Source organism: Oenanthe melanoleuca, chromosome 1A, assembly GCF_029582105.1.
Source record: "Oenanthe melanoleuca isolate GR-GAL-2019-014 chromosome 1A, OMel1.0, whole genome shotgun sequence".
Lineage (NCBI taxonomy): Eukaryota > Metazoa > Chordata > Aves > Passeriformes > Muscicapidae > Oenanthe > Oenanthe melanoleuca.
The window spans coordinates 57,830,032-57,857,933 of NC_079334.1; the positions used below are offsets into that span (position 1 = coordinate 57,830,032).

General features: G+C 39.4%; 1 protein-coding gene across 2 annotated transcripts in view; it reads left to right on the forward strand.

The window, feature by feature from the left end:
• The window catches only part of RELN (reelin), a 268,404-nt gene that overhangs the window by 212,672 nt on the left and 27,830 nt on the right, over positions 1-27,902 (forward strand). For both annotated transcript variants that reach the window (XM_056516168.1, XM_056516160.1), the window contains exons 31-46: positions 1,456-1,532; positions 2,979-3,137; positions 4,865-5,053; positions 5,293-5,566; positions 6,863-7,003; positions 7,096-7,273; positions 8,647-8,731; positions 11,321-11,503; positions 12,848-13,019; positions 13,099-13,201; positions 15,616-15,845; positions 18,522-18,742; positions 19,721-19,868; positions 23,135-23,393; positions 24,576-24,825; positions 27,032-27,200. In XM_056516168.1, coding sequence (XP_056372143.1) covers positions 1,456-1,532; positions 2,979-3,137; positions 4,865-5,053; positions 5,293-5,566; positions 6,863-7,003; positions 7,096-7,273; positions 8,647-8,731; positions 11,321-11,503; positions 12,848-13,019; positions 13,099-13,201; positions 15,616-15,845; positions 18,522-18,742; positions 19,721-19,868; positions 23,135-23,393; positions 24,576-24,825; positions 27,032-27,200 — 2,838 coding nt within the window. The remainder of the gene's footprint in view (positions 1-1,455; positions 1,533-2,978; positions 3,138-4,864; positions 5,054-5,292; positions 5,567-6,862; positions 7,004-7,095; positions 7,274-8,646; positions 8,732-11,320; positions 11,504-12,847; positions 13,020-13,098; positions 13,202-15,615; positions 15,846-18,521; positions 18,743-19,720; positions 19,869-23,134; positions 23,394-24,575; positions 24,826-27,031; positions 27,201-27,902) is intronic.

Below are 27,902 nucleotides of genomic sequence, written 5' to 3' on the forward strand. Positions count from 1 at the left end.
TTACTGGCTCTGGCTGTAGTCATGTAGCTTGTCTGTGATTTTACCAAAATTACCACAAATTAGGACCAAATCCTCTAGAGCAAAAAGAGTTATCCTTGTGGAGAATTATTTGAGTGGAAAAATGCACTTCAAAATTTATATTTTAAATAAAGATGTCACCAGCATGCAATAGAATAAATGAAACCTGATTTTCTATTATCCTAATTTAAAAATTGGCCAGGAAGCAAGGAGAAGAATGGCATTGCCAACTTGCAGCATGCAAAATCTCATCATGAGGTTGAGTCCAGTTTCTCTGCTCTGCTCAGGGGCTGTTTTTGTGCAATGGGGACAACCTGTGAAGAATGTGTAGATAGGGGGTGATGGCATTCTGAGCCATCTCAATGCTCCTTGCCTTAGTTATGACCCAGTAAGACTCAGATGAATGCCTGAGACATGTAGTGAAATCTGGGGAGTGAGCAGCAGGACATTAATTGAAATTAATTGTTATATAGCACAATAGTGTGTATCTAGGAAAAAATGTAAACTACTCTAAAACCACAGAGTCACAGTAATAAACACAAACTCAGCAGGGATACCATGGCATTACTGCAGACTGGGGGGAAAAATTGTAATATTTTGGAGCACAAGGATGGAATAATACTTAATTTAAATACCACTAAACAGGGGTGTTCCAGGCAAATTCAGAGTTCTGTCAATAAAATCTGTCAAGGAGTTTTGTGGCATTAGAAGGATTTGCAGAAAGTAGTTTTTGGGAAAATTGAAGACATGGAAACATGTTCATGCAGAGACTCTGATGCAACAGTTGCCATGGTTTAAAATAGAAAGGAGTAAGAGAAGGTAGGGAAGTGATAAAAGCACTGACTACAGGGCAGGTTGTAAGAATAGCAGCTCAGGAACATTTTTCTTCACCAATTCATGATGTGAGAACAAGAGAATATTCAATGAAATTATAATGTATAGGTTCAAAATCAAAGGCTTTACTCACAAAATGTTCAGTGAACTCATTTTACTGAAAATTGTTTATATCAATAATTTAAAAGGATTGGTGGTTTAGGAGGTTATAATAATTTTATTACAACTCTAATGCTGTCTTTTAAAGTTTCACCTAGTTTCTGGTTACAATTGGCCAAGGTAAGATCTGATGTAAGGAACAGCTTTGCCTGCTTTGGAGATTTTGCAACTTTTGTGTGAGATGGAACTGCTAACTTCTCATGCTCACTCAAAGCCACATTTATTAGGCACAAGATTAATAAACCACATCACTTTCTTCTGTCTTGGGTTCTTCACTATTTACCATACCCGTGTTTGGTTTCTTTGGGAATATTGCCTAATCAATAAGCCTGGAGTAATGACCTAACTGAAAATGCCATTAGTGAAGAGATGCAAATTATCCTGAGTGATCATGTGCTATTGGTAAATGATTACACTTCTTCTCTATTCTGTGTTTTTTAAAAGGCTAGTTCAATTTTATGTACAACTTGGAAGCAAGACTGTTGGTAACTCCTGCAACAGACCAAGATCCAGGAATGAAGGTAAAGCCCTTTATAACAAGCCTTTTTCATTTTGCATCTTCTGTGGTTTTTTGCCTCTTGCTGCCTTTACAAAATGAAGAATTTTTTTTTTAATAAATCAATTACCTCCTCAGTTTCCATAAATGTTGGAGAAAGCTATTTACTTTTGATGAACATTTCTAGTTATAATTAGTTACACCAAACCTAATGATCTGTAGGAGTAACTGTGGGAGCTGTGATGGTCTAAGAAAGACAACATTTACAAAGCAAGGTGTAATAGGTTGTATTAAGCTATTTGATAATGTTGGAAAACAGGTAAATTTACAAGTCCGCAGAACTTTTCATAAGGTCTGAAATAAAAGGAATTAAATTTAAGTTCAGAATGAAAATTCCATTTCTGACTTAATAGTTGTGTACCTGAGAACTTGTTCATCTTCTCAACTACACCAGTGGGTCTAATAAAAAATTGCCTTCCAAAACAAGCTTATGAATTATTTACCCAAAATGCAAGATTATAAAGTTGCAGCTGAAAATTTATCTAGTCTGAATAAATTCATCTCTCCCAGATGTCTCCTCTCTTATTTGACCCACATGCTTAAAGTTACTATGGTAGAGGACTGATACTTGTGTTTGGGAAGGACCAGCATTCTGAGAGCAGATTCCTATGTAAAGTGGTCCAGTTGCTTGAAGACAGACCACTGATGAGAGAGATGAGAAAATTTAATTTTCCTCTCAGTATAAAGCATTTAACAACAGTGGATTGTCTCCTGATATTTGGCATTTGCACTGACTTGCTCAGTGTGGAAAGCTGTCATCCTGCAGCACAGATTACACCAAGGGTTTCATTCTCCACTCATTTGCACCAGTAAAAGACACCAAAAAAAATCCATTATCTTTGAACATAAACCAGTATAAAAGTTTTAAGAGAAGAAATATACACAGGTGCTTCTTTCTTGTATTATACCTTTTGATGAGCTCTGCTGGGCTTCAGTTGTGTCCTAGTATTTGCCATACTGTGTGCATGATACAAAGACTATCTTAAATTTTCTAAATATTATTGTAATTAATTTTAATTTCCTTAAAGGATGCTGGGAGCTTGCATACACAGCAGGAGGATTGTAATCCCAGCTATCAAAATTATAACTTAGTCTTTCACACAAATTGCAAGGATGCCCAACATGAAATAAATACTGTATAAAGAAAATCACATTATTCCTATAATTTCTGTGGTATGATCATTAGTGTCTCTGAGGGTGTATATATTTGATCCTTTGAGTTTGGTGAAAACAGCCAAGATAGCATGTGGCAGCTGCTGACCCACAGCCGCTTTGCAGTAGGGCTTTGTGCACACAGAGTTGCCCATGGCTGGGTAAGTGTCAGAAGGCACCGGCAGCTCCAGAGCACAGTGAGCTGCCCCTCTTTGCTCTGCACAGCCACACTAACTGCTTTCCCTCTCTTTCGATGCAGGACTTGTTGTTCAGTACACGAATGACAACGGGATCAGCTGGAGCTTGCTGCGCGAGCTGGATTTCCTGTCGTACCTGGAGCCGCAGGTTGTGTCCATAGAGCTGCCCCGCGAGGCCAAGAGCGCCGCCACCGCCTTCCGCTGGTGGCAGCCCCAGCACGGTGAGCAGGGCCACCCAAGAATCCACCCAGCAGCCCTACACAGCCCTCCTGGCACTGCTCAGCACAGACGTGGTGTGCCGGAACCTCAGCTCATGGGAAACACTGAACTGTGCACAGCTGGATGTTGTAGGAGCATATTGGGCTTTCCTGAGTCACACTGTGGCCAAGCTGATGAGTGGGCTTAAGAGTAAAATTGTTTAAGAGCTAAGTTTAAACCAAAGATGCTGAGATAACAGGAGGGAGGGGAGGAAAATTACTTTAAAATAAAACAAAACCTTAAAGCTTAATTAAGATCAGAGTTTTTATCTAAGTACAGAGTGACTTGGGATGCCAAATGGCTTACACTCTTCGTCTCATTTTTTTCTGTTTCAAAAGTGTAGGCATAACTTGGCCTTGAATCTGCCTACCTGGTGGCTCCCATCTCACTATTTTAATATCTCCACACTCTAGAACAGGAGTTCTGAGTTCTGACTGATTCCTACAGCCACTGTGAGAGCCCCCACGTCACATAGGGGCACATTAACACTACTAAGAGTGTCCTGGTTTAGTCTTACCTTTGCAGTTCCTGGATCAGCAGGAAATATAAGGCAATATTCAGAAATATAACAAAGTACATTTCAACAGCAATTCCTTGGGGAGCAAAGAACACAGCTTACATTCAGATAATTGTGGTATGCAGCTTCTTAGACATCATACATCATTTTGATGGCTGATTCTATTCATACATTTTCTTGTATGTGCTGGACTTAATTGTCCTCACCAGGCAAGAGAATAGACAAGACAAGAGGGATGTTATTTATATCCAACCTGTTGCTCCCTATTCTTGCCTTGGTGGCACCTGGATGAGATCTGTCCCTGCTGAGGGTCATCACTCTTAAGGCCACTGATGGCAGTCCTGTGGCTCCCAGTATAAGCAAGGTTTTATGACTGGAAGTTTATCTACCACTTCCACCCAGTGCCTACAGGTGACAGCCAGTTCTGATTAGAGATGTTAGTTCCTTCATGGACTGTCCTCTGTCTGCCATTCCTCAGTGCAGAGTGGCCCCATCAGCCGTGGCCCACATTTCTCTTGGTGGCAAGGCAAAAGTCCTGGCACATTGCTGCAAGCTCACAAATTGTTGTAAAGGCTTTCCTTCTCTCCTGTGAGGACAGTAAGTGTGCAGTAAGATATTCTTTTCAGCATGCCAGTAGAAGGGTGAATTGAAATGAAGGCCGAAGAAATGGGCTGGAGATGATGAAAGTGAAATGCCTGTAGGCTGGAGAGCAAGAGGAGAGAGATTTCCAGGAAGGAGAACAGCACTTCTCTGAATATGATCTATATGCAGAGCCTTCAGCATTTTCCTTCATGTTCTATTTGCTTTCATACAAAAGCTTTTTGGGAACTAGACAGAAGTCTTTCCAATTTAGCTGTAGGGAATAGCAGGAAGGTTGTGACCCATAAAATGAAAATCCCAAATCTAAGGGCTCAGGGAGTGTCTTATCCAAACAGAGGGAGAGCGAATGATGGCAAAGGCACTGAAGCCAAAGAAGTGAAGAGGGAAATATCTGTGTTTATCTGTAATAGAAACATGCTCTAGAGTCCAGGTGCACCTGGAGCAATGTTTTAGTCTTGTTTAACAGCACTCAGTCTGTGTGACTGAGCCCTGCTCACTGAGTGAACACACCATATGGGCATTGAAAACAACTTACAGGGACTCCACTAACCTGTCTGTTCTGTTTTTTTGTAGGGAAGCATTCAGCTCAGTGGGCTTTGGATGATGTGCTTATAGGAATGAATGACAGTTCTCAGACTGGCTTCCAGGATAAATTTGATGGAACTGTGGATTTGCAAGCAAGCTGGTACAGAATACAAGGAGGTCAAGTAGACATTGACTGCCTGTCTATGGATACAGCTCTGATGTTCAGTGAAAACATTGGTATGTGTCATCAAACTTTGCCACATTCTGTATTAATCTATTTTATAAATTATATAAGGACCACGTTTTACAAGATGGGAGATACAGACAAATCCAGGTATTTAGTAATCTGTAAGGAAGAGAAGGCTGGAAAAAGATGAAGATAGAGGTAACAAATTTGAATGACAGTATTGAAAGCATATGCTGAAGGTACACTTTGTTGTTGTTGTTGTATTTGTTGTTTTTCTCTCTTTTCTTAGGAAAACCTCGTTATGCTGAGACTTGGGACTTCCACGTATCAGCCTCCACATTCTTGCAGTTTGAGCTGAGCATGGGCTGCAGCAAGCCATACAGCAATTCCCACAGTGTTCACCTGCAGTACTCCCTGAACAACGGGAGAGACTGGCACCTGGTGACAGAGGAGTGTGTGCCCCCAACCATCGGCTGCCAGCAGTACACCGAGAGCTCCATCTACACTTCAGAGAGATTCCAAAACTGGAAGAGAGTTACTGTCTACCTCCCACCCTCAACCAAGTGAGCACTGCTCTTCTGGCTGTTTGGCATGACAAAGGTTTTGCTGATCTAATTAGAACAAACATCCTCCAGCTTGGGAATGTTCTGCATGTCTTTTAAATTTTTAAATGTGTGTTGTCACGCCACCAGCATTTTAAATTTCACTTCAAAATATTTCATCAGCTATAATGTAAAGTGTAGTTAAGGAAGTTACAACTTTGATGAATGAATTCTTAAGTCTTGCCTATAATTTATGACAGTAAGAACAAAAATGCTAAACCAGCTTTTTTAACATTTATGCAATAAGAAGGAAGAATAAATACCCTGCTCCATTTTTTCCTACAGTAGTGTTTTCTGTTATTGCACACTCAGTTGTCATCCAACATTCAGGCATGTTAGCCACAGCATTCAGCAAGCCAGAGCACATAACTGGGTGCACATAACTGGGTGTGCCACCTTCACCTTTGACCAGGAGGAGAGTTCTGCTGACCTCCTCAGGATATCACAGGGCTGTAAATGGATGTGGCAGGTGGGCTGGCATCCATCTCTCTAAATAAAACCATGCTCTAGTGTAGGAATGACTGGTAATGATGACACTGCTTGCCACTGTTCTGAGTAGTTCTGTAATTCTTCAGAGCACCCCACACATTACCTCTGTACATTTAATCACCCAGAAAATACAGTGGTAAAAATGGACACACAGTAAATGAACTGGGCCTGGGGTTCACATCTTGGTTTCAAATTCCACAATTCACTCCAGAGAGCCATACATCATCTTCCAAAGATTTTTTTTTCTCCAAAATATTTTCATCATTGAGAATAACAAGGTAGTCAGCAGTGACAGCAGTGTGTGTGCATGTGCATTATTTGTATATATATTCATACATTCTTTTATATATACATGAACATATATAACCATTGTTTTTCTCTTTACACAACACTTGGTATAAATGAACTTTCATAACTTTTTGCTTTACTGATGCAATTTTATTGTTTCTATTCTGCTAGCAACACATGGAGCTGTCAAATGCTAATGGAACTACTAATTTCTGCTCAACCACTTTGCTGATCAGCATCTCAGCAATATTCTTCCTTGATTATCACTTCGGGCACCTTCCTTTAGAATATGCTGGAATTTTGCCTAAAAGACTAACCTGAGAAATTTAAACTTCCAGTTTCCACTAGAATATTTTTGAAATGAGTGGGCCATGGTTATTAATATGCTTTTCTTTGGAAGTCTGTGGGATTTTCTTCAGTATTTAGCTCTTTCTGGATCAGAATTTTGAGTCCTGAAATACATTTCCTCTGGTTTTAAAGCTCTCCCAGAACACGGTTCAGATGGATTCAGTACAACTATGCTTCTGGAGTTGATTCTTGGGCTATTGACAATGTGGTCCTGGCTACAGGATGCCCCTGGATGTGCTCAGGGCACGGCATCTGTGATTCAGGTCATTGCATGTGAGTAGAAAACTGCTTAAGCTGCTTCACAGAAAGGATGTGTTTTACCCAGGCCAGATGGATAATACCTTTTCTTCCCAATGTGTTGCTAGGTGTGACAGAGGCTTTGGAGGTCCATACTGTGTCCCTGTCCTCCCTCTGCCATCTGTCCTGAAGGATGATTTCAATGGTAACTTACACCCAGACCTTTGGCCTGAAGTCTACGGTGCTGAGAGGGGAAACCTGAATGGTGACACCATCAAGTCTGGAACAGCTCTCATTTTCAAAGGGGTCAGAGATTACTTACATTGAAAAAAAAATGAATGAAAACCAGTAGAGTTAGAAGTAAAAAGTAAATTTTCTCTTCTTAGCCCCATAGGTTTATATTATATTCTTTTGGCTAGAATTTGACAATTTCATTTTTCTTGTCTTTTCCTACCCTAAACATGCACAATATTTTCCACAGCTGTTTTTTTAATGAACAAATGGGTTTCATCTCTTGGTTGTGTATTATTTTGTTTGTGGTGTAACTCCTCTTTGACCACCAAAGGAAAAAACTAAACTCTACACTGAGATTCTTGAAGTTAGCTACTTGGAAATATGGTACACATTACAATCATCTTGAAGTCCCCTGATTGGCTTTTTTAGTATTTTGAATAATACAAATTAGTCAGGGCTGTAGTCTGTGTAATCAATGTTTATGTAGTTTGCCTATATTTTACTCAATTCTATCATTTTGATGTTTTCTAGTTCTTCAAATACTTATTTTTGTTGATTGCAGATTTCAAAAGGCCAGGAAATATATTTTCTGAATTTTTCAGATCTTAACAAAATGAATAATAGACTTTTGTTCACAAGCACCCAAATTCTCAGCTCACACAAGTCTTCACTTGACACTGTGAACTCAGGTGCCCCACCAAAAGAGAAGTTAAATTATGTTTGGTGTATAAATTAATTCATTGACGTATTTATTTACAAAAGCTTGACTCTAGTTCAACCTTTTTAGATGATTTAAATCCCAAATCACAAGAGGTGAGTTGTCTAAAATTTGCATTGCTTATTCCTGCAGATTTTTTCTCCTGGGGAATGGGTCTGAGAAAGAGGGAAGCTCTGAGAGGTGGTTTGCCAGATCTCTGCAGAGCAGGGACTGGCTCTGACCCCAGGATCCACAGCAGGGAGCTCATCTGTAGAGCTGGACAGGGACTCAGGGATCCCCATGAGATTTCCTTACAGCTCAACAGGTTGCCCCAGAAGTACAAAATATGTCTTGAGGTACAGAAAAGAACTCCTGGAGAGAGCTCCCAGCCTGGATATTAGGATGCTTGGCACCTGTACATTTTACACAAAAAATGAGTGTAGTAGCTTGGACTCAGTGTCTCAGTCAGTACTTGCAGATCCAGTCACATACCAGGGGTTCAGAGCATGAACTGAATGAGCTGTAACTCTGCCTGTACCTGACCATGTTGTTGTGCCTCTGTCATATCTTGGCTCACTTTACCAAGGGGTCACTGTCCCCATCTTCTGCCTGGGAAAAGGTATTCCAGAGAACTTCCCCTCTTGCTGCCACCAGCAGTCAGTAGCAGCCAAACACCATCCAGCAGTGACCTGCAGAACATACTTAACAATGGAAACTGATATTCACATTGTGTATTCTGCATTTGCAGGAAGGACTGAGAATGCTTGTGTCAAGAGACCTAGACTGCACTAACACAGTGTACATCCAGTTTTCATTTAAATTTATTGCCAAAGGTAAGATCACTGTTGATTTACTATCACTTCTCTAGCTTTATTAGTACATAGTAGCAACACAGAAAATAATACAGATTTATATTTTCAACTTCAGTGTGTGGTAGTGATCAACAGTTCATGGTTGATTACATGGGAGCTTGTTTGAAATTTTGCATCATCCCTACCTTGCTCCCAGCCTGCATGGCTGTCTGTGCAGTTCCTAAGGAAAAAGTGAACTGTAGTAGCACAAAAATTACCACAGCTAGTAAAGTCTTTGGACAGGAAAGGAACAAAAGAGCTCAAGATTCTGTAGAGATTTCCCACTATGTTGGGAAAAAATTATTTGTCCAATTTTTTTGTCATAAAATGGTGCCTACAGTAAATTACTTAAGGGACTAATAGTGAGCTACAGTATTTTTCATTTTCAAGCTTCAATCCACCACATTAAAATCTTTTACCATTTGACTGCCTAGTATGTATCTTAGAGATAACTGAAACTCCATAATTCTATTTAATTTATATGAAGGATAGTCAGACTTTGCAAGACAAGTTTTACACGTTGTTGTAAATAACTTGTGACAGTTCCTCCAGTACAAGGACTTTTAAGCCAATGATTCAGTCTTACCCTGCTCCAAGGCCCTGCCATCCTTGGCTTTAAAAAATAATTATATCCAAGTCTAGAGTGACATGATGGAGAACCACTAAACTGCTTGAAGGTTTGAGTCACTCCCATGCAATTTCAGAAGTTTTCCCCAAATTTTCTGATAGAATTGGCACTTCCAGGCTGAACTCTGAATGTTGAAAAACCCTTCTCACTCTGATATAAGAAAGGTGACCAAGTTTCTGTGCTCTGGGACTGGACCCTAACTGACTTAACATTTACCAACAGCTTGAAAATAGTTTTGAGCCCCCCTCTTTCTTCCCAAATAGGGATCATAGCCAAATCTATGTATGAACAAGTGAAATTATAGCTCTTTGTGAATTATTATTGATTTTCTTTAACGGGCATTTCATAATATATATTAGTTTATTCATTACTGGGTTTAGTACCTTGTCAAAAAGAGAGAAAACTGTAACAGCCAAAAACATAATATGTCTCAAAATTATAACATGCCAAATATTTTATGTTTATAAGCAAAGTCTTTGTGAACACTTCTTTTGCAAAATTATGCCTTGGTAATATTTCTTTTGACAATTGAATGACAATTGAAAAAATATTTAAAAAATGAAGTGAGTAAAAATATTGCTCTGAAGGCAGGAGTAGCCAAAGGCTCAAACCTGGATTTTGACACTTGACCCACAAGGAGTAAGATCATGAAACTCCAGGAGAGTTGGTAGTTATTGAATCCATATTGCTTGTTAGCCCTACTGTTGGATCCAGGACTTAGTTCCAGCAAGGTCCCTAATGTTGAATACAAATTGATATAGCTGTGCTTATCTCTCAGCTGTGAGTGTTAACAGCAGTGTGTTGTTTACTGTTAATTGCCACAGATAAGCTGAAATCAGCTCCTGACTGCAAACAGCTCTTCCCTGCTCTGCTCCACAGCCCGTGGTTGAATACTGAGCACTGGAGCAGGAGCACGTGCATCACGCACTGGGTTTCAGCAAATGTGGTTAATTTAAGAATAGAACAAGGGAGAAGCTTGCACAGTAACACAGTGAGTCAGGGGTGAAGAAATGTCCCTTAGTCCTTTCCTTCTGCTGGTTCCTGCCTGAACTTTTGAGGTCATGCCATCAGTGTGCCACACCATGAAGGGAGCAGAGAGTGTAAATTTGTCTGAGTGAGACCTCATCTCAGAGGTACCATCACTTGTACACTGGTATTCCTGGGCAGCAAGTTAGGCACAGGTCAAATACAGGCTGAGGGCTGAGCTTGTGTATGGTAACCAGCATTAAGAATGGGTGCTGGGCTCTAATTAGCATGTGTTAATAACTAGGGTGGTAAAGAGCTTTTGTTTTTACTCTTTAAAGCTCCAAGTAAAAAAAAAAAGGAGGAGCTGGTAGTTAGAAAATGCAAATTTTACTATCAGTTCCACTGACTTTTAGGCCCAGCTTAAAGCACGGAGTATTGCTTTGTTGTTGTTAAAACATGCTGATAAAGATCCTCAGTGTTCTCTATAAATCGTTATTTCTGGGCATGAATATCCTCATCCCAGTGTCTGCAGTGAGAGCTACAGACTCATAAATTTATGAGGATTGGGACTCTGTCTTTATCCGTGGATGGTATAGATGGTGAAGATAATGTCTGGTACCTGGACAAAACAAGCAAATAAGTGCTGTATTACTGGAATATGTTTGTAGGAGGCTGGTGTGTTCTAACCTAAAAAAGCATAATACTGAGATAGCTTCCTATCTAAGTAATTAACTATGATCATATGTATAATGAACAGTAATGTAAATTTAGGCCGTTTTTCATTTGCATTTTGCAGACAGACAAGCAAGGGAAAGCACAGGAAGATGTATGTGTACAATGTGTAAATAGCATCTCAACAGCTGTTGTTGAAGGAAGCCCATGCTTTGTAGTGCATGTCAGAGCTACATAATTTCATTTATACTTGTTTGAACTTACTGGATTTTAATGAACATAAATCCATGTCCTTTATGCTCCAGGCACCCCTGAGAGGTCTCATTCCATCCTGCTGCAATATTCTGTCAATGGTGGCATCACTTGGCACCTGATAGATGAATTTTACTTCACCCAGACCACAGATGTCCTTTTCATCAACGTTCCTCTGCCCTATGCAGCCCAAAGCAATGCAACGAGGTTCAGGCTCTGGCAACCTTACAACAGTGGTAAGGAAGAGACACACCCTGGGAATCAAGGTCCATGCTGCACAGCTCAGCATCTCTAAGAGTGATTTTTTGAACTGAACAATTAGACTCTTAAATCATGAGGGTTTTGTGTTTGAACTCCTCCAATTAGAATTACTGCAGGATTATGTTTACTGCTCTTATAAAGTGGTTGAATGCTTTAAAGTGAAGTACCTTCACTTAATATCCCTGGATTGTGTGCAGAAAAGCATCACCTTTGGCCCTGGAGGGAGATTAAGCAACACCAATAAAGTTAACTTCACTCAGGTTCTTCTCATTATTTTTAATGGACATGATTCTCACTTACACTGAGCCCCATTAGGATGCTCCAATTATACCAAAGTGTCCCAAGTGTAAATGGGAACTGGGCCTACCTTACTCAGAATTAACTAGGCATTAAAAACCCATTTAGAAATAGTATGTAGTGAGCAGTTAATCTTTTGATTAAATTGTAAAGGACTGGAAAACCACAAGAGGAACGCAGCTCATTCCTCCCAATTACAGGAGATTTGCCAGCTGAAGGAACTTCTCTGCTCTCAGTTACTCTGAGCACAGTTCCAAGCAGAAACTGACATTAACAGCTGTAAAGAATTCCAGCAATCATTTAGATATGGTGATTCAGCAACAGTTTTTTCCATGTAGGCAAATTCCTAGCACACCCGTAATAAAAAAAAAAAGCAAATTCAAATCTGGTCCTGACAATTCTGTTTCAATTAATACTTCTGATGTGTCCTGCCTAAAACAATTATTTAAACTTTTCTCTGATGAACTCAAACACTTCTAGATAAATGAAAAAATGTTACACAGAAAATTTGTCAATTTAATTCTTCCCCTTCAGTTTGAGAGTACCAATTTTCGGACGTATATGAATACATAATCCATTGGAGAGAAGGAGTTTCAGTTTCCTTCTCTATGGAAGAACTCCTCCCAGGCAAGCACAAGCTGCTGAATGCTAGGATGTAGAATGAAATTGCACTTTCAGGCTGCTTTTTACTCTATAGCAACTGCTCAGTTAGATGATTCTTAATTTAAGAAGGCAGTGACAGAATTTCAAGGTAAATGTGTTTTAAATAGAAGATAACTGTTCAACACCCATTGCTTTTCACTCTTTGTTTTGTTGTGACTTCTATAAATTTTAGAGAATAAAAGTTAATTCCATAGAGTCAAGCTGCAAAGCTGTATGGGAACTGTTTTCATGGAAAGTGAAAATAATGATCCCACACTTTTAGCACCCTCTTCACATAATCCATAAATACTGGCTGCTGTTCTGCCCTCTAATAATATTAATATTAGGTCTTAATAGGAATATTTCCATTTTCTTTGTAGGCAAAAAAGAAGAAATCTGGATTATTGATGACTTCATTATTGATGGAAATAATCTAAAGAATCCCACTATCCTTCTGGATACCTTTGACTTCGGCCCTAAGGAGGACAACTGGTTTTTCTATCCTGGTGGAAACATCGGGCTCTATTGCCCATATTCATCTAAAAGAGCTCCGTAAGATTCTCTCAGCAATACAATAGAAAGAAGAGACTTTGTAAAGTGAGCCTAAAGCACTCCTGTCCTTGATTTTCAGGGAAGAAGATTCAGCTATGGTATTTGTTTCAAATGAAGTTGGAGAGCACTCCATTACCACAAGGGACCTGAGTGTGAATGAAAATACTATCATCCAGTTTGAGGTACTTGTCCTCAGAAAGTTATTTTGCCTTTTTCTTCATGTTCTTCTGCTCTGGTGTATTTGCCCAGCTGTTCTGATTGCCAAACAGAGAAGCCTGTCTAATTTTTCCTCTAATTGACTTGACTTTATTCTCCCTTATGTGAATGTATCATGATGGTTTTATTACACAGATAAGGGAAATTTCTGCCTCAAAGTCTTCTACTTTCTTTCCCAAATTCCTGCTTTGTCCATGCCTATATACTTGCACTGATAGCATCAAAGTCCATGTCCTATGCATTGGACAGTCACAACTGGCAGGCAAGAGGATGAGCAAAATACAGTGAGGGTCCAAATTGCCACTTCACAGCCTGCTCGAGGTAAGAGTGCAGCATTTCTACAAGCTGACCAGTGGAGAGCTACAGCTTCACCTGTGACAGCAGAAAATAATTTTTCCTACATGCTGGCTTAACAGCACTGTTGTACTTTCTCAGAGAGACAAGCTTCTGCTTTCCTTTTGCTTCTGCCCACATCATAGCCAATCTAGATGAAGCTGGTTTTTGGCTGTCATGGTCTGAAGTCATCCCATTTTAGGAAGTTAAAGAAAGTTCATGATTAAGGAGCATATTTTTGTGCTTCATATAGTCAGTGGAAACAGGAACCTCAGTGACAACACAGTCTAAACTAAACTGAGTTTCTGACTTATCCTAGGATCTAAACTGCGCACTGGCTGGGGCAGCTACTGATGGGAGTAATCAGTTAGTATTTATTATTTTAGAGAGATCATTATATTGTCATTAAGAAACTGGAAAATAATCTGGTTCATAGATTGCCATGCCACAGTTACCAGGCTGCTTTGAACAACAGTGTGGCACGTTGTTGCCTTAATATGAGCTATGTAATAATCAACAAAAGATATGAGTTTATAAAAATTACTAAAATAGGGTTTTCCAAGAAAATTAGGTTTAGCTGTGTACTCATGCACTCTTCCATTTGTCATGCAACTAATTCATAAATTATTGAATGCAAACCATTTTCTCTTTTAAAATATAGATTACAGCCTGTAGAACAAAAATGTTTGAGGTCACTTTAAGATATTCATAAGCCTTGATAGCATTAACTCATAAAATCTACATGTTTACTTCCATATGTGGTAAGAACATCATTTTCAGCTCATGTTTTTGAGAACATTAGTGTAAATGAAGGAGTTATGAATAATGCAGCAATTTCTCTCTGTGTCTCAAGAGTCAAAACCTATATTGGGTCAAGCATCTCTCAAAGCTTCCAGATGAGTAGACAACCCTTCTAGTCAAATGTAGGTTGATGGGACTCATGTGCACTGAAGAGTGATGAAGGAAATTCAATGTAGTATACACTTTCATCATTCATGCACAGTTCTAAGTACTACTGCATTTTAGAAACAAATAGATTTTCTTTACAGAACAGCATGGTACAAAGACACTTTTCTTTGCTACAAAGATACATAAAAATATTAAAATGTTACATAGTTTTCATACAGGCTTTGTATTTCATCAGCAGTTGGTTTTTATTTGTTGCTTGATAAGTACAGTACATCTTATTTTATATGACAGTCATTCTGTAAAGAACTAATTTGTCTTATACAAAAGCAATTTGAAATTATAAGACAATCTAAATATCAGTGTAACAGGAGAACAGAGTAATTTGCACTGGTTGTCTCAGATTCGGTATTAAACATTCTGTACTTCTTTCAATAGTTCAACTGGTTTTCATGTTCTGCCTTTTCTACTGTTTTTTATATCAGGAATCTTGTGAGCACATCCTGAGAAGTCTGACACTGCCAAACTAAGACGTTGAATTTCAATCCAATCCAGCTATGATGCTCTAGGGCTTTGCCATTATGTATGAACAAATAGGTAGTGAGTGTGATAGCTGAACATATTGAGGTGATAAGTTGTTTTTTTTTATATGTAGCATAAAAGTGCAGCTCAGCAATTAACAGCTCAGCATTAACAAAAAGTTAATGGTTGCACTTTTTGTTTTAACTTTTCTGCTTTTAGTAATGCACATTTTCTTGGCACTGATTGCTTCAGTACCTGCCAGAGGACTGCAAGAGCTGGTGCATTTACTCCAGCAATGTTAGCAGCTCTCCTTTGGGATTTGCCCAATTAACTTCACAGTTTTCTCTAGGTAGAAGTTGTTGGGGATTTCTTATCACATTCATTTTATCATAACCTGTAGGGTGATACATTATGGACAGCAGAGCAATGTGCAAGAGCTCCTGTTCCTGTGCTTGTCCTGAGTGCACCATCCCTGTTGTTAAATGTGTTCCCAAATTGCCATTTTCCTGGACTAAACAAATGCCATAGCAAATGGGGGAGGCTGACTAAGGTGAAGAATGACTGGGAGTCCCACAGTCTGCCCTGTGTCACCTTCTGTGTTTGATGCCTTGGCCCCCAGATCAATATTGGCTGCACCACTGACAGCTCCTCTGCTGACCCGGTGAGGTTGGAGTTCTCACGAGACCTGGGGGCCACCTGGCACCTGCTGCTCCCCCTGTGCTACAGCAGCAGCAGCCACCTCAGCTCCCTCTGCTCCACTGAGCATCACCCAAGCAGCACTTACTACGCAGGCACGACCCAGGGCTGGAGGAGGGAGGTCATTCACTTTGGGAAACTGCACCTTTGTGGGTAAGTGTTCAGCTTCTGTTCCTGCCCAACTGCTTGTTGCTTTGCTTTTCTTCCTGTTTTTCACCCAGCACAAGAGTGGTGCATAAGAACTGCAGCACTAGAGCAGACCAAATGACTAGTTTTTCTCTGCTTCTTGCCCTGAATGTTAGCTTGTGTTCAGGTGATTCCCCAAGACATATTGTACCTAATGCTGATTTAGAATAACCACAGGCAATTTCCTATTACCTATATATTTAATTGGTGACAATTTAATAGAAGGGAGTTGCTTGGTGAAATTAATGCAAAACTGACTGTTCTTAGAGTGCTCTGAGGGTTCTTAAAAGAACTGCACCAGCCATTTGAATTCACTGATTATATTCTTGCATGAAATTTCAGCTTCATAAGAAAATGCAGTAAAGTGTGAGCTAGAGTAAGCTTGACTCCACTTCAGTGTGAGGAAATGGTCTGATCTAAATAGAGTCTCAGTCAATCAAGTTGGATGATAACAGCATAGAAAAACAATATGTGCTAGCAGGCATAGTAATGTGTAACTTTTCAAAGTAAAAACACTACTGTTTACTTTTTCAGGAATAACTGTCATCTAGTATCACACCATTAATGATTAAATTGTAGCATGTATGAAAGAAAATGAGCTGTGCAGCTATGAGACTTTGAGTCTGTGCAGCTGTAAGACTGAGTATTTATGAAACTACTGCAGCCAATGGGTCCTCCACTAAATAAAGGACCCCATAGGTGCCTCTGAAAGTATGAAAAGACCTATATAGGAAATAAGGATCAAGGTTGAAAAGACTGAACGTTTAATAATTTAAGGAAATGTTTAAATTTTAAACTTGAGTTTTCTGGTTTATGACAGTTAACATTTCAAGCATGGAATAGGTAACCATCTCTTTCAGCAGCTGACTTGTACTTCCTGTTTTTGTGCAAAAGAATTGTTTTACCCTTTAGTCAACCATCAATACATGCCTCCAAATAAAAATTTCGACTGTGCAAACTCCTAATTAATTTAAACCTTCCAGGATTTTGATTTAGTCTTCTGTTCCTGAGTGCTTCTGTCCTGTTTTTCTACCTTCCCTTCTATTCCTTCCCCAACACACCAGGCCAGGAGCCATTGCTAACAGCCAGCCAAGCCCAGCAGTGCAGAGTAGCTTACATTCAATGCATTAAATCCTTGGGGCAGAGGGCTGAAGAGGGGTGAATTTCTCCACCAGAACCCACTGGAATAACAAGAAAAAAATCCAAACCTTTCTCCTTGTGTAATTCTAAAAAAATCCCCCAGACTTTTTATCCCCCAAGTGTCGAGTGGTTGTATTTTAACTGAGGATGAAGACATTTTAAGTTATTTCCACTACATATGTAATTTTAGAAATGAATAGATGTTCTCAGCAGACAGTTGTAAGTAATAATTAGTATTCCAATTATGTCCTGAAGGAAAGGTCCAGTGCCTGTTGAGCCAGAGAAGAAACCCCAAATAGGCAGTGGTTCACTGTCTGCTTCAGACACAAGTCGTGCTTCACCCTTGCCAGGAGCAACCCAGAGAGGAGGAGTAACATGTCTCAGGAAAAAAAACCCAGCCTGTGGGGCAGAGGTCTGCTCCCAAGAGGAGCTTGCAACACCTCCAGCCTCACACTTGTGTCCTTCCCCTCAGGGCACACTAAAATCAATTATTTTGACTTCCATCAGAACTCTGGTTCTTGGCCATGTTTCTTGTGACAGTTAGTAGTATCCCCACCTATCAATTATTAGTTGTCACCTAAATCCCCTCAAAAAAATCCCTTCCCCTAAAAATTTCTTTTTAGCAAATCAAGAATAAAAAAATTGTCAGCTACAATTACCTATGGAATTGATTTGCCTGCTGAATTTAGATATCTTTAACAAGACACATTAAACACGCAAGGCAATTAAGTGCTTCTCCCTTCTCAATCTTCTGGTTTCCTTCCTCCCTTAAAACGTTTTCTCAACTGGGAATAAAATTAGTCTCTCAAGTATTTTCCTCATCTCAATTTGTTTTCCCTCCTTCCCCAGTTGGTTCCTTTTTATATGCAGCATTGATGCGAGTAGCACTTAGGAGATGAATTAAAAATGACAGGACAGCACTCAGAGGAGAATATAGTTTAAATTAACAACTTGCAATATCAGTCTGGTTTAAGATTAAGCTGCCTGAAAGCAAGCTGAATACCTGGTGACATGACAGATCATGTTTTCTTTCTGGGTAATTGAGGGTGAGATCCTACAGGTGGTGTCCCTGGGGGCACAGTGGAAGCACAAAGTAGAATCTGACTCTCCAGGAGAGGGTGAAAGTGGCAGGGTCTGACCCACACACTGTACACCAAAGAAGGAGGAAATCCACCAGACCATGGCCATTCATCTTCCCCATGAATGACCGAGTTAAGAGCAGCTGGATTTTAAATTTTGAAAATCATGTCTGTCATTCAGTTTTGGGATTACAGCTAATGAATAATGTTATTTTTATTTCTGTCAGTACTTCAGTTGGACATCAAAGTCAAGATGCATGAGGTACCGAAGGAATTAGATCTCACAGTCAGTTTCTAGAGTTAATCTATATATCAAGCCAATTCCAACAGAAAGAATAATATATATGTATATAATGGTATATGTATGGAATACAAAAAAGATGGAACTGGTATTTAAAATAAGCACACTTTATGCCATTTTCAGGCTGGCGAGGTTCAGGTGGTACCAAGGATTTTACCCAGGTGGGTCCCAGCCTGTGACCTGGGCCATTGACAACGTGTACATTGGCCCCCAGTGCGAGGAGATGTGCCACGGGCACGGCAGCTGCATCAACGGCACCAGGTGCATCTGCGACCCCGGCTACTCGGGGCCAACCTGCAAAATAAGCACCAAGAACTCGGACTTCCTTAAGGACGACTTTGAAGGTATCTCTTTTGGGAGGGGACAGCTGAATACTGCCTGTCCATCTCAGTGCAACCCAGGGTTCAAGGGATTAAACAGCAAAGCTTTCCTCACCCCTGCATGTTTCTGGTCAGAATTTATGCCATGGGGCTATTCCCACGGACCAAGTAGGTCAGATGCTGTTTACAAGTGCTGTTTGTGAATGCCTGATGCACTGTTAATGCTGGAATACAAAATCTTCTTTGAAACAGAAATTCCTGAAACTCTACATGTAGAAAATAATTTTGGAAGCAAATTATGTTTCAATGGTAGTTTGACTTTGGCACAGGCAGAGCATTTGCAAGTGAGGCAAACAGCAGAGGGCTTTTAGGTCGTGTCATTTCTCACTGCAAGGGAAATCTGACTCGCCCTACTACAGCAAGCATGGTTTCAGAGCAGATCAAGTGTCTCAGCAGTAGGAAGCAGCGCTCAGCAGCCACAGCAGACCCCAAGAGAGGGAAGGCAGGAGGGAACTCAAAGCCTCCTGCATGCCTGGGCACACACAGCATCCACACACACAACTCTGAAACCCCTTAGAGGCTTCCCCCAGCAAGCACGGCAAGAGGAGCAGGTTTTCATAAAGCAGCACCTGTGAACCAAACTCATTCCTTCACAGGCACTGCTGTTCATTTCCAATTTTGCCAGCCCTTGCTCGCATGCTACCACAGGGAACTCCAAGTTTCTTTATAGACCTGAGTACTTTGTTGTTACTTTAAGATAAATGATGAAAGGTGGAAAACCTAGTGAACAACAGCAAACGAAGATCCCAGGTCTTATACTTCTGGGTTTATTTTGTGTATTTTGTTTTGATTTGTGCCAGCTTTCTAGAATACATGGCATTGGAAACACTGAATATTTCTTAGTGTGTGATTTTTAATTTATCTCTCTTCCTCTGGAAGTAGCACTCTTGCAGCAGGAGCACTTCAGAGTGAATCATAAATATGTATTCACTGTGTATTCAGGTCAGCTGGAGTCAGATAGATTCCTCCTTGTGAGTGGAGGAAAGCCATCAAGGAAATGTGGTATCATGTCTGGAGGAAACAACCTTTTCTTTAACGAAGAAGGTTTACGTATGCTGATGACTCGAGACCTGGATTTGTCACAAGCCAGGTAACACCCTTTCAAAAGTTCTTTCAGGATTCCATCTGGGAAATACCATACTGAAGAATAATACATATGTGATATTTCTCTAGTAAAAGCAAGCTGACATATCCTGTGGTCCTCACACTAGCAAATGCTCCATTTTAACCACTGTCACTATGTTAAATTAAATTTAAATTGAACTTTAATTGCATTAACCATTTAAATGTTGCTTTTTTTCCTTAAATAAGAATTCTGGAAATTGATGCCACACCTTCAGTAGTTCATGCAAGTTTTTGTTTCCTAAATCCATAACATGAGAAATGCTCTGCTTTTCTTACTATCTGGTGTATTACGAGCCATTGCTGAAACAGGAGTATCTGCTGACAGTATAACTCTTACATTTGTCATCTCATTATTCTTTCATTTCTGAAGCTTGTTTTTTTTTTCTTATTGTGCACATTTGTTTGCAATAATTCACTGAGAAATTCCCATCAAGCTGTCACTAGCTATTGAAAAGCAAATATTTTAGTGTATTTACAGTTTATGTTGTATCTTTATAGCCTGCAGAGGAGACATGTGATGAGTGAGACATGCTAAGCAAGCCACATTAAAAAAATTTACACTAATATGAATTAAACTCCATCCCAATTGTGAACATGCTAACAAATGGGCTTTGTTTTCTAATTTATTCTCTTTTCAGCCAATATTCTTATATTATTACTTTGGAGAGACTGCATTTTCTCCAAGACTTTTTTTCACTGATCTCTTATAAATACACTACTCTTCTCTGATGTTCTGTGGGAAACATTTAACAGACATTTTATCTACTTTTTACCTGTCAGCATTGGTATTGAAACTTTAAATAACAGTGTAATTGTAAAGACTCATGGTCAGTAAAAAGGCCTAATATCTAACCATTGTTTTTAGATCAGCACTTAGCTAAACCTCACTGATGTGTAATATTAAGGACCCCTGTAATTTATAAGATTCCTCACAGCAAAGTTTTTTTTAGAACTTGATAAAAACAAACCCCAATTCTCATCACTAATTTGATTCCTAGACTACTCTGAAATTAAAAGATTGTTTAACAAAAGATACAAAAGATCTTGTAAATTGCTCCATTAGACTAAATTATGTTTTCCTTATTGCTCATGTTCAAAGAACCATCATTTATCTCTTCTCCATGATGGTCTGTAGCTGTATTTGCAAATATTGACCTCAAGGTGTTATATGGAGATAAATTACTTCTGTCTTAGGAAAACAAAGCTGAACATTCAAACTCTTGTATATATGATTATGAAAAATAACAGTTATCAACAAATAACTGTATGTTCTCATCTGAACAGCCAGGCACACTGCAGTTGTGTTGCTGGGAGCTGTTCTTTTACAACCTAAAGTAATTGCAGTGGGATTTTCTACATTTCCAGACTGACTCTATCAACCACCTGCAAAGCACAACAGATCTGGCTCTGACAGAGATGTGCCAAGTTCTGCACAGGACTTGGGGAGAGGTTTCAATTTATGCCAGGAGTGATGAGGACAACTATTTTTTAAGGGTGCTAGACTCAGTAGTCACATTGGAGAGGATATGCCCTGAAGAGCACAGGCAAGCAGCTGTGCCTGCCAGTGCTGCAGCCACATTCAGCACCTGGGGATTGAAATCAAGTGCACTCTGCAATCCACTGCCACCACATCTGTGTGTTAGAGAATTTAACACGGGACAGTGCATCACCATCATGGTGATGCTGGTAGCTGAAACTGCACTGCATGAAATATCAGTAAGAAGAGAAAATTTTAAGTATCACAGCTGATCAAATCCCTTTCAATTCTGAATTACTACAACATCCATTTGAGTGTTACTGGTTTACAAAACACTTTGCTTCTCCATTTCAAAATAGGCAGAGCCTTTGCAAAATATGTTTGGGATAAGAAGAGAAATATTTAAAATTATTATTTTAAATAATAATTCTAGACATTGTTACCTATATTTGGGTGGGTTATTACTACATTAGTAAAATCTGAGATGTAAGAAACCAGATGCAACAGAGACAAGGTCACCTGGGTTTTTTTCCTTTGAATTACGTGGCAAATGTTGGAGTAAATCTGAGGAGGCAGAAAGACTTGCCAGCAGTGAAGCAAATCCATTACATTTGATATGTTGATCCATGAGGGTATCTAGTGCTCCTTTACAGCACAAGCAATATGTTATGTCTGGAACATGGACGTGGATATAATCTATAGAAAATGCAATTACATATAGTAGCAAGAAACTGAGTCGCAGTGAGGACTAGAATTAATTGACTTGTAGGTCTGGCATTTTATTGGAGCTTTGTCTGCCCAGCATCTCTGCAGCCTCCACTCCCAGCAGATCTACCTCTAGATCAACCAGAACAAGATTTTTGATACAAAATTTCTTCTGCACCATTTCATTTAACTGTGAGCCAGGCAGCACTAATACAATAATAATTAGAATAGATAAAACACTCTAAAGCTGTGCAAAAGCTGTGCAAACGTGAATTAATACTTGTAATATCCCTGGAAGTCCAATAAGTAAATATCATTACAGCACGGTTCCCTCCACTCCAAGTGCACAGTGGAGCTATTTCTGAGCATCGGCTGATGGGAAGGATTTCTCAGTTTGATACAAGTCTATTGTGCAGCTTTGGAGAAGCCAATTAACTGGGGGATGAAAGCACTGCTGTCCCTGGGTGGCTTGGGCTGGCTTCAGGGAAGCCGGCACATTTAAACGCTGTAATTTAGACAAATTTCCCAGGCTGACAAAATGGACAAAATGATCCCTGAAAGTGAAATGTGCTTTGTTCTCCCGTCCAGATTTTCTCTGGTTTATGCCAATGGAAAACTGGGATGCTTATTTTGAATTTAAGCATTTCAGCAAATTTGCAGCAAATTATGATCTACTTAGAGCACAGTTGCTTTTCTGCCACTAAAATCTGTACTCATGGGATACAGGGATAAAAACTTCACCAAGGATTATGTTTCTAATACTTGCAACACCATCTGCTATGCAGACAAAAGCTGAAAACAGAAATGACCAGCTTTGTTCAGCCTCTTATGCCTGGCTAACTACCACACAGGCAAAATGAATTTTTGTCGTACCACCTGTCCGTCTAGTTATATTCTAGAAGCTTTGGAAAAAGGAAATCATAAGATTTCTCTTAGAGCTAGAAAACACAGGGCTAGTCAGCAGACAAACTCCAAGTGTCTCTGGTTCATTGTGCAGCGTGTTGTAGAAAATAAATTTTTCTGGTAAGTGGAAAGATTTTTCCTGTTAGATTTGTGCAGTTCTTCATGAGACTGGGATGTGGCAAGGGGGTGCCTGACCCCAGGAGCCAGCCAGTGCTGCTGCAGTATTCACTCAACGGGGGCCTCACGTGGAGCCTGCTGCAGGAGTTCCTCTTCAGCAACTCCAGCAATGTGGGACGGTACATTGCCCTGGAGATCCCCCTGAAGGCGCGTTCCAGCTCCACCCGGCTCCGCTGGTGGCAGCCGTCGGAGAACGGGCATTTCTACAGCCCCTGGGTCATCGACCAGGTGAGGAATCCCCGCGGGCGTTTCTGCTTGCAGCACAGTCTCAGACTGGACTCAGTCTTGATGCTCCCCTTCTTTTGGCGTGTATCATTTCACTGAGACAAGCAAAAATGCTTAGTAAAATGATATTTAGAGCACAACTACTATTTGCTGCACTCATGGTTTTAATGCACCATTTCCATGTAGGGCACTGCTTGCCCATTTTGAATCTAGGAAAGTCTTTTATATATGTATAGAGTCTCAGGTTCACATTGCAGGAGGCCTTACCACGCAAAATGCAAGTCTGATTTCAGACTTCAAAAACCTTCATTAAAAATGCATCCAAATATGTAATTGACTTGGCATAATGTAATAGAAAAAGACTATAGAAAAATATAAATCTGTATGAAAATAAAGTTTCATATTTGGGATTTTCTGCTATAAAGATTATTATATTTCTTTGTACGACTTGGTAAAAATCACAAATTATTTATCTTTAAAATGATTATGCTCTAAGTAGTGTTATTGGGTTGTCCAAGTACAGTTTGCTTTAATATTTGTTACTTTTTAAAAAAAGAACTTAGTTCAGATTGTTAGGAGAAATCTAACCAGCCATTTTAATGTGGTGGTTACAAAATTTGACTTCCCATCCTGCTGTTTAGAAATTAAAAGTACTCATTGTTTCAATATCTTCATTGAATGTAGTTATATTTGTTCAGAACAATCAGAAACTGAATTCAGAATAACAAATGAAAAATAATTCTACCTTGCCTGCTGTTGAATAGTAAAATGATGATGTTTTATAGTCAGTGATAAAACAGAGGCTATTTCCCCACTTCTATCAGCAGATGTAATCTGATAGCAGTGCACCAGATTATAGAAGAGCTGAACAATCACTAGGAAAGGGCAATCACTTTGTTTCTACTAACACTTTTTTTATGAACAGTTTTACTTCATTGAGATTGGAGGTCACCTCCCTGAATTTTAGATTTGTATAGCTGAGTCAATACCTTTCCCTTACAGGAAAGAGATACTCCTCTTTCTCATAGCCTAAATTCTTTACTAAGTAATTTTGTCCATTCAGCAGAATAAATACACATAGTCTGGTACATCTCTTCTTCCCTCAGGTTGCTATGTCACTTGTATGTTTGTGAAGATTTCTAGACATTTTGCTTTTCAATAACAATTTCTTTCCTCATGTTTCAGATTCTTATTGGAGGGAACATCTCTGGCAATACAGTATTGGAGGATGATTTCACCACTCTGGATAGCAGGAAGTGGCTGCTCCACCCTGGTGGAACAAAGATGCCAGTCTGTGGCTCTGCTGGGGATGCTCTGGTGTTCATTGAGAAAGCCAGCACCCGCTATGTCGTCACCACTGACATCGTTGTCAATGAAGACTCTTTCTTGCAAATAGACTTTGCAGCTTCCTGCTCTGTCACAGACTCCTGTTATGGTAATGACTTCTTAGTAATTCCTGCCATTCCTCTTTCTCCACTGCAGAGGAAAGTTCACTTGTTTTCTGGTTACATTATTCATCCTAACAAGAGCTGAGAAACAAAAGAAAGCTGCATGTTTCTGTTAGAAATTGTAACATCAGCTTTTTTATTCCAGGTGTCTGAAGCCTAAGATAAACTAAAGGAGATTATTCCCTATGAGCATCTTAGTTGCAGTTCAGTCCACCTCAGAAAAAGGACTAACAGCTGCCTTACTCAAATCCATTTAGTAGATAGCATCCATCTTGGGGTGGTGGTGTAAAAATAAGCAGCTGTGTGTTCCAGCATATGTTTCTTGCTTTGTGGTTTTGCATTGTCAGTGTAGTCTCAGTTCTGATCTCACTTGTGCCCATATATCTAAGAAATCATTTACACCAACATACATCTGGCACTTGCTAAGGCAGCACCAACTGCAAAAATTTATATCATGCATATGAAATAATAAATATATATATAGACTTATATGATTCCATGTATGAATGTGTGCATACATACTATGTACATGTGTATATATCTGTTTAGCATACATAGTTATGCAATTTTTAATTACCTAGCTTCCTTTTTTCATAAGGTGTCTATTAAGTGCAGAGACAGCTTTTATATATGTATATACACATATAAACATACGGAGAAATAAATAAAAACACACTCTGTACTCAATACACATCACATGGAAATTAGAAATTGGTTCATTATGTGAATTTTAAGGCACACAAGAAGCAGGTTTTTCTAAAAAACAAACTTTTTAATGCTTGTTTTACACATCCTCAGGGTAGAGTTTTGAGGTATAAATGTTTTTAATGAGGACAAGAATACAGTTGCATCATGTGATATGTGTTAATTTACTGGGTTGCTGACTTTTCCTTTACAATTCTGTATAAAAATGGAAAGAGATTTTACATGAAGTCCCAGGTTTAGCTTCTCTGATTTTGCTAATCTGAAGCTACTCACATGCTTAAAAATTTTTCTTTCTTTTGTTATTAATACTGAGGAATCCTGAGATCATCTGTGCTAAGTTTAGAAGCATTTTGGCACCTGAGCCATACACTGGCAAAGAAACATCCTTATTTTGTTGGGGGGGTTGTTTGTTTCTTTGTCTGCACCCTTTATCATTAACTTCATATTAAATTAGGTAGGACACTACCTAATCATGCTTCCATCATGATGAGCAAAGCATTTCTTTTGGTGAGGGAAATTTAATACTAAAAACTCACTTACCCTTGTTCGTATCTACTTGTCCTTGTATTGCTATAGCACTGTCTTCTGTGCTGAAGCATCAAGGAGGACTGATTGGGTGATTAAGGGTCATTCCCTGTGCATGAGGGTAGAAGAAATGGGTCTGTAGTAATCAAAAAAGATCACAGATTTATCACCCTGTCACTGCAGCCAGCTCAGCCAGAATACCTGTCAGCTGGAACATTTACTTCAAGTACCAGTTCTGTGCCTATTATTATTTACTTTTTCATGGCTGCATGAAAATTTGACTTGAAGTATTAAGTGAGCTTGACTAACCTTTAATTTTTGTAATAAAAGTTTATAAGCCATAAACATCAAAACAATGAAATTGCTGATTTTCACTGAGAAATAAATACGTTAGTTTAATGTGGCTAGACTGTGTTTGAATGGAAACAAGCTCACTGACTAACAAACTCAAATTAAAATTGTGCTGGATAATGAAATGAGCTGTTCTGCAGGAGGAGTGGAAGGCTGACTAAGCCATCTTGTGACAGACCAAAAGTTTGAATTTCAGTGTTGCTCTGCTTTACACAGCAATCACATCCAGCTGAATCTCACTCTTCAAGCCTGAAAAACAAAGTTTGGTGGTCATGGTGCTATCACATCATTTTCTTGCATGCTGCAGCTACAGACATTGTCTTGACTTAATTCTTGCAACTCCATGTTGGCTCTGTCTTTTCATCTGTGGTCCCTGGAGTTAGGTGGCAGATGCAGAGATGTACTGCAGACTCCACCTGAGCTATACTTGCTCAGCAATATGTAACACATCCTCCCACACTGCCACCAAAGGAGGTGGCTTTGTGCTTCTGACACAAGGGTTTGAAAAGTTCTCTGTGGTTATTTTGTCAGTTCAGGCTTGTGATACTGTCTGGGCCTTGCACTTTATTATAGGTCTCTAAATTAAGTAATTAACCATCTTTTCACCCTTAGCTATCGAACTGGAATATTCAGTGGACCTTGGGCTGACTTGGCATCCAATTTTGAAAGACTGTCTTCCCACTAATGTGGAATGCAACAAGTACCATCTCCAGAGGATTCTCATTTCAGACACTTTCAACAAGTGGACCCGGGTTACTTTGCCTCTGCCTCCCTATACTAGGTAACTCCCTCTGGTTTTCTGAAGAATAAATCTAAAAGCATAACTAGGTATTTATAATGTCATGATACATTATAGAGTTTAAGCAATTGTACTTTGTCCTTTTTGTTTGGTCCATGTAAATAGCAACAAATAAGGAAATGAATCTCTATCCTATAAAAATTGCAAACACTGGTAGCAAGGGCATCAGGCTTTCAGCACTATTTGACTCCACACCTTTGCTCCTCCTGTTGGGCCTTATCTACTCACATGGGCATAGGCTGAGCTAACTGCTGGCTCAGAAGTATCAAAGCACAGACAGAGCCTTGAGATGGTTGTCATGAAAGATGCACCAAAGGCACATCTGTTTCTAAACAGAGACCTTTATTTTTTAGCACTTGTACTGAAAGCACCCATTCACTTGCTACACATTTTGACATTAGTAGTGGAAAAGTCCATGTTCTGTTATGAATCATTTGGGGCACCTGGACTCTATCTTCAGTGCAGTTACATCAAGTAATAACACTTTTTTAGGACTTCTTCCCAGCATTAATTTTCTGTGCTTCTTCTTTTGTGCAGCTTTGCTACATATTGTCTGTAAAAATCCATTACCCTGTCAGTTCTTGTATAAAGACTGCAAATTTGTGTTCACAGTAGTCTTTCTGGGGTTGAACGGGATAAATCAGGGCTGGGATTGATGTTCCAAACCAATTGCATTTAGACCTG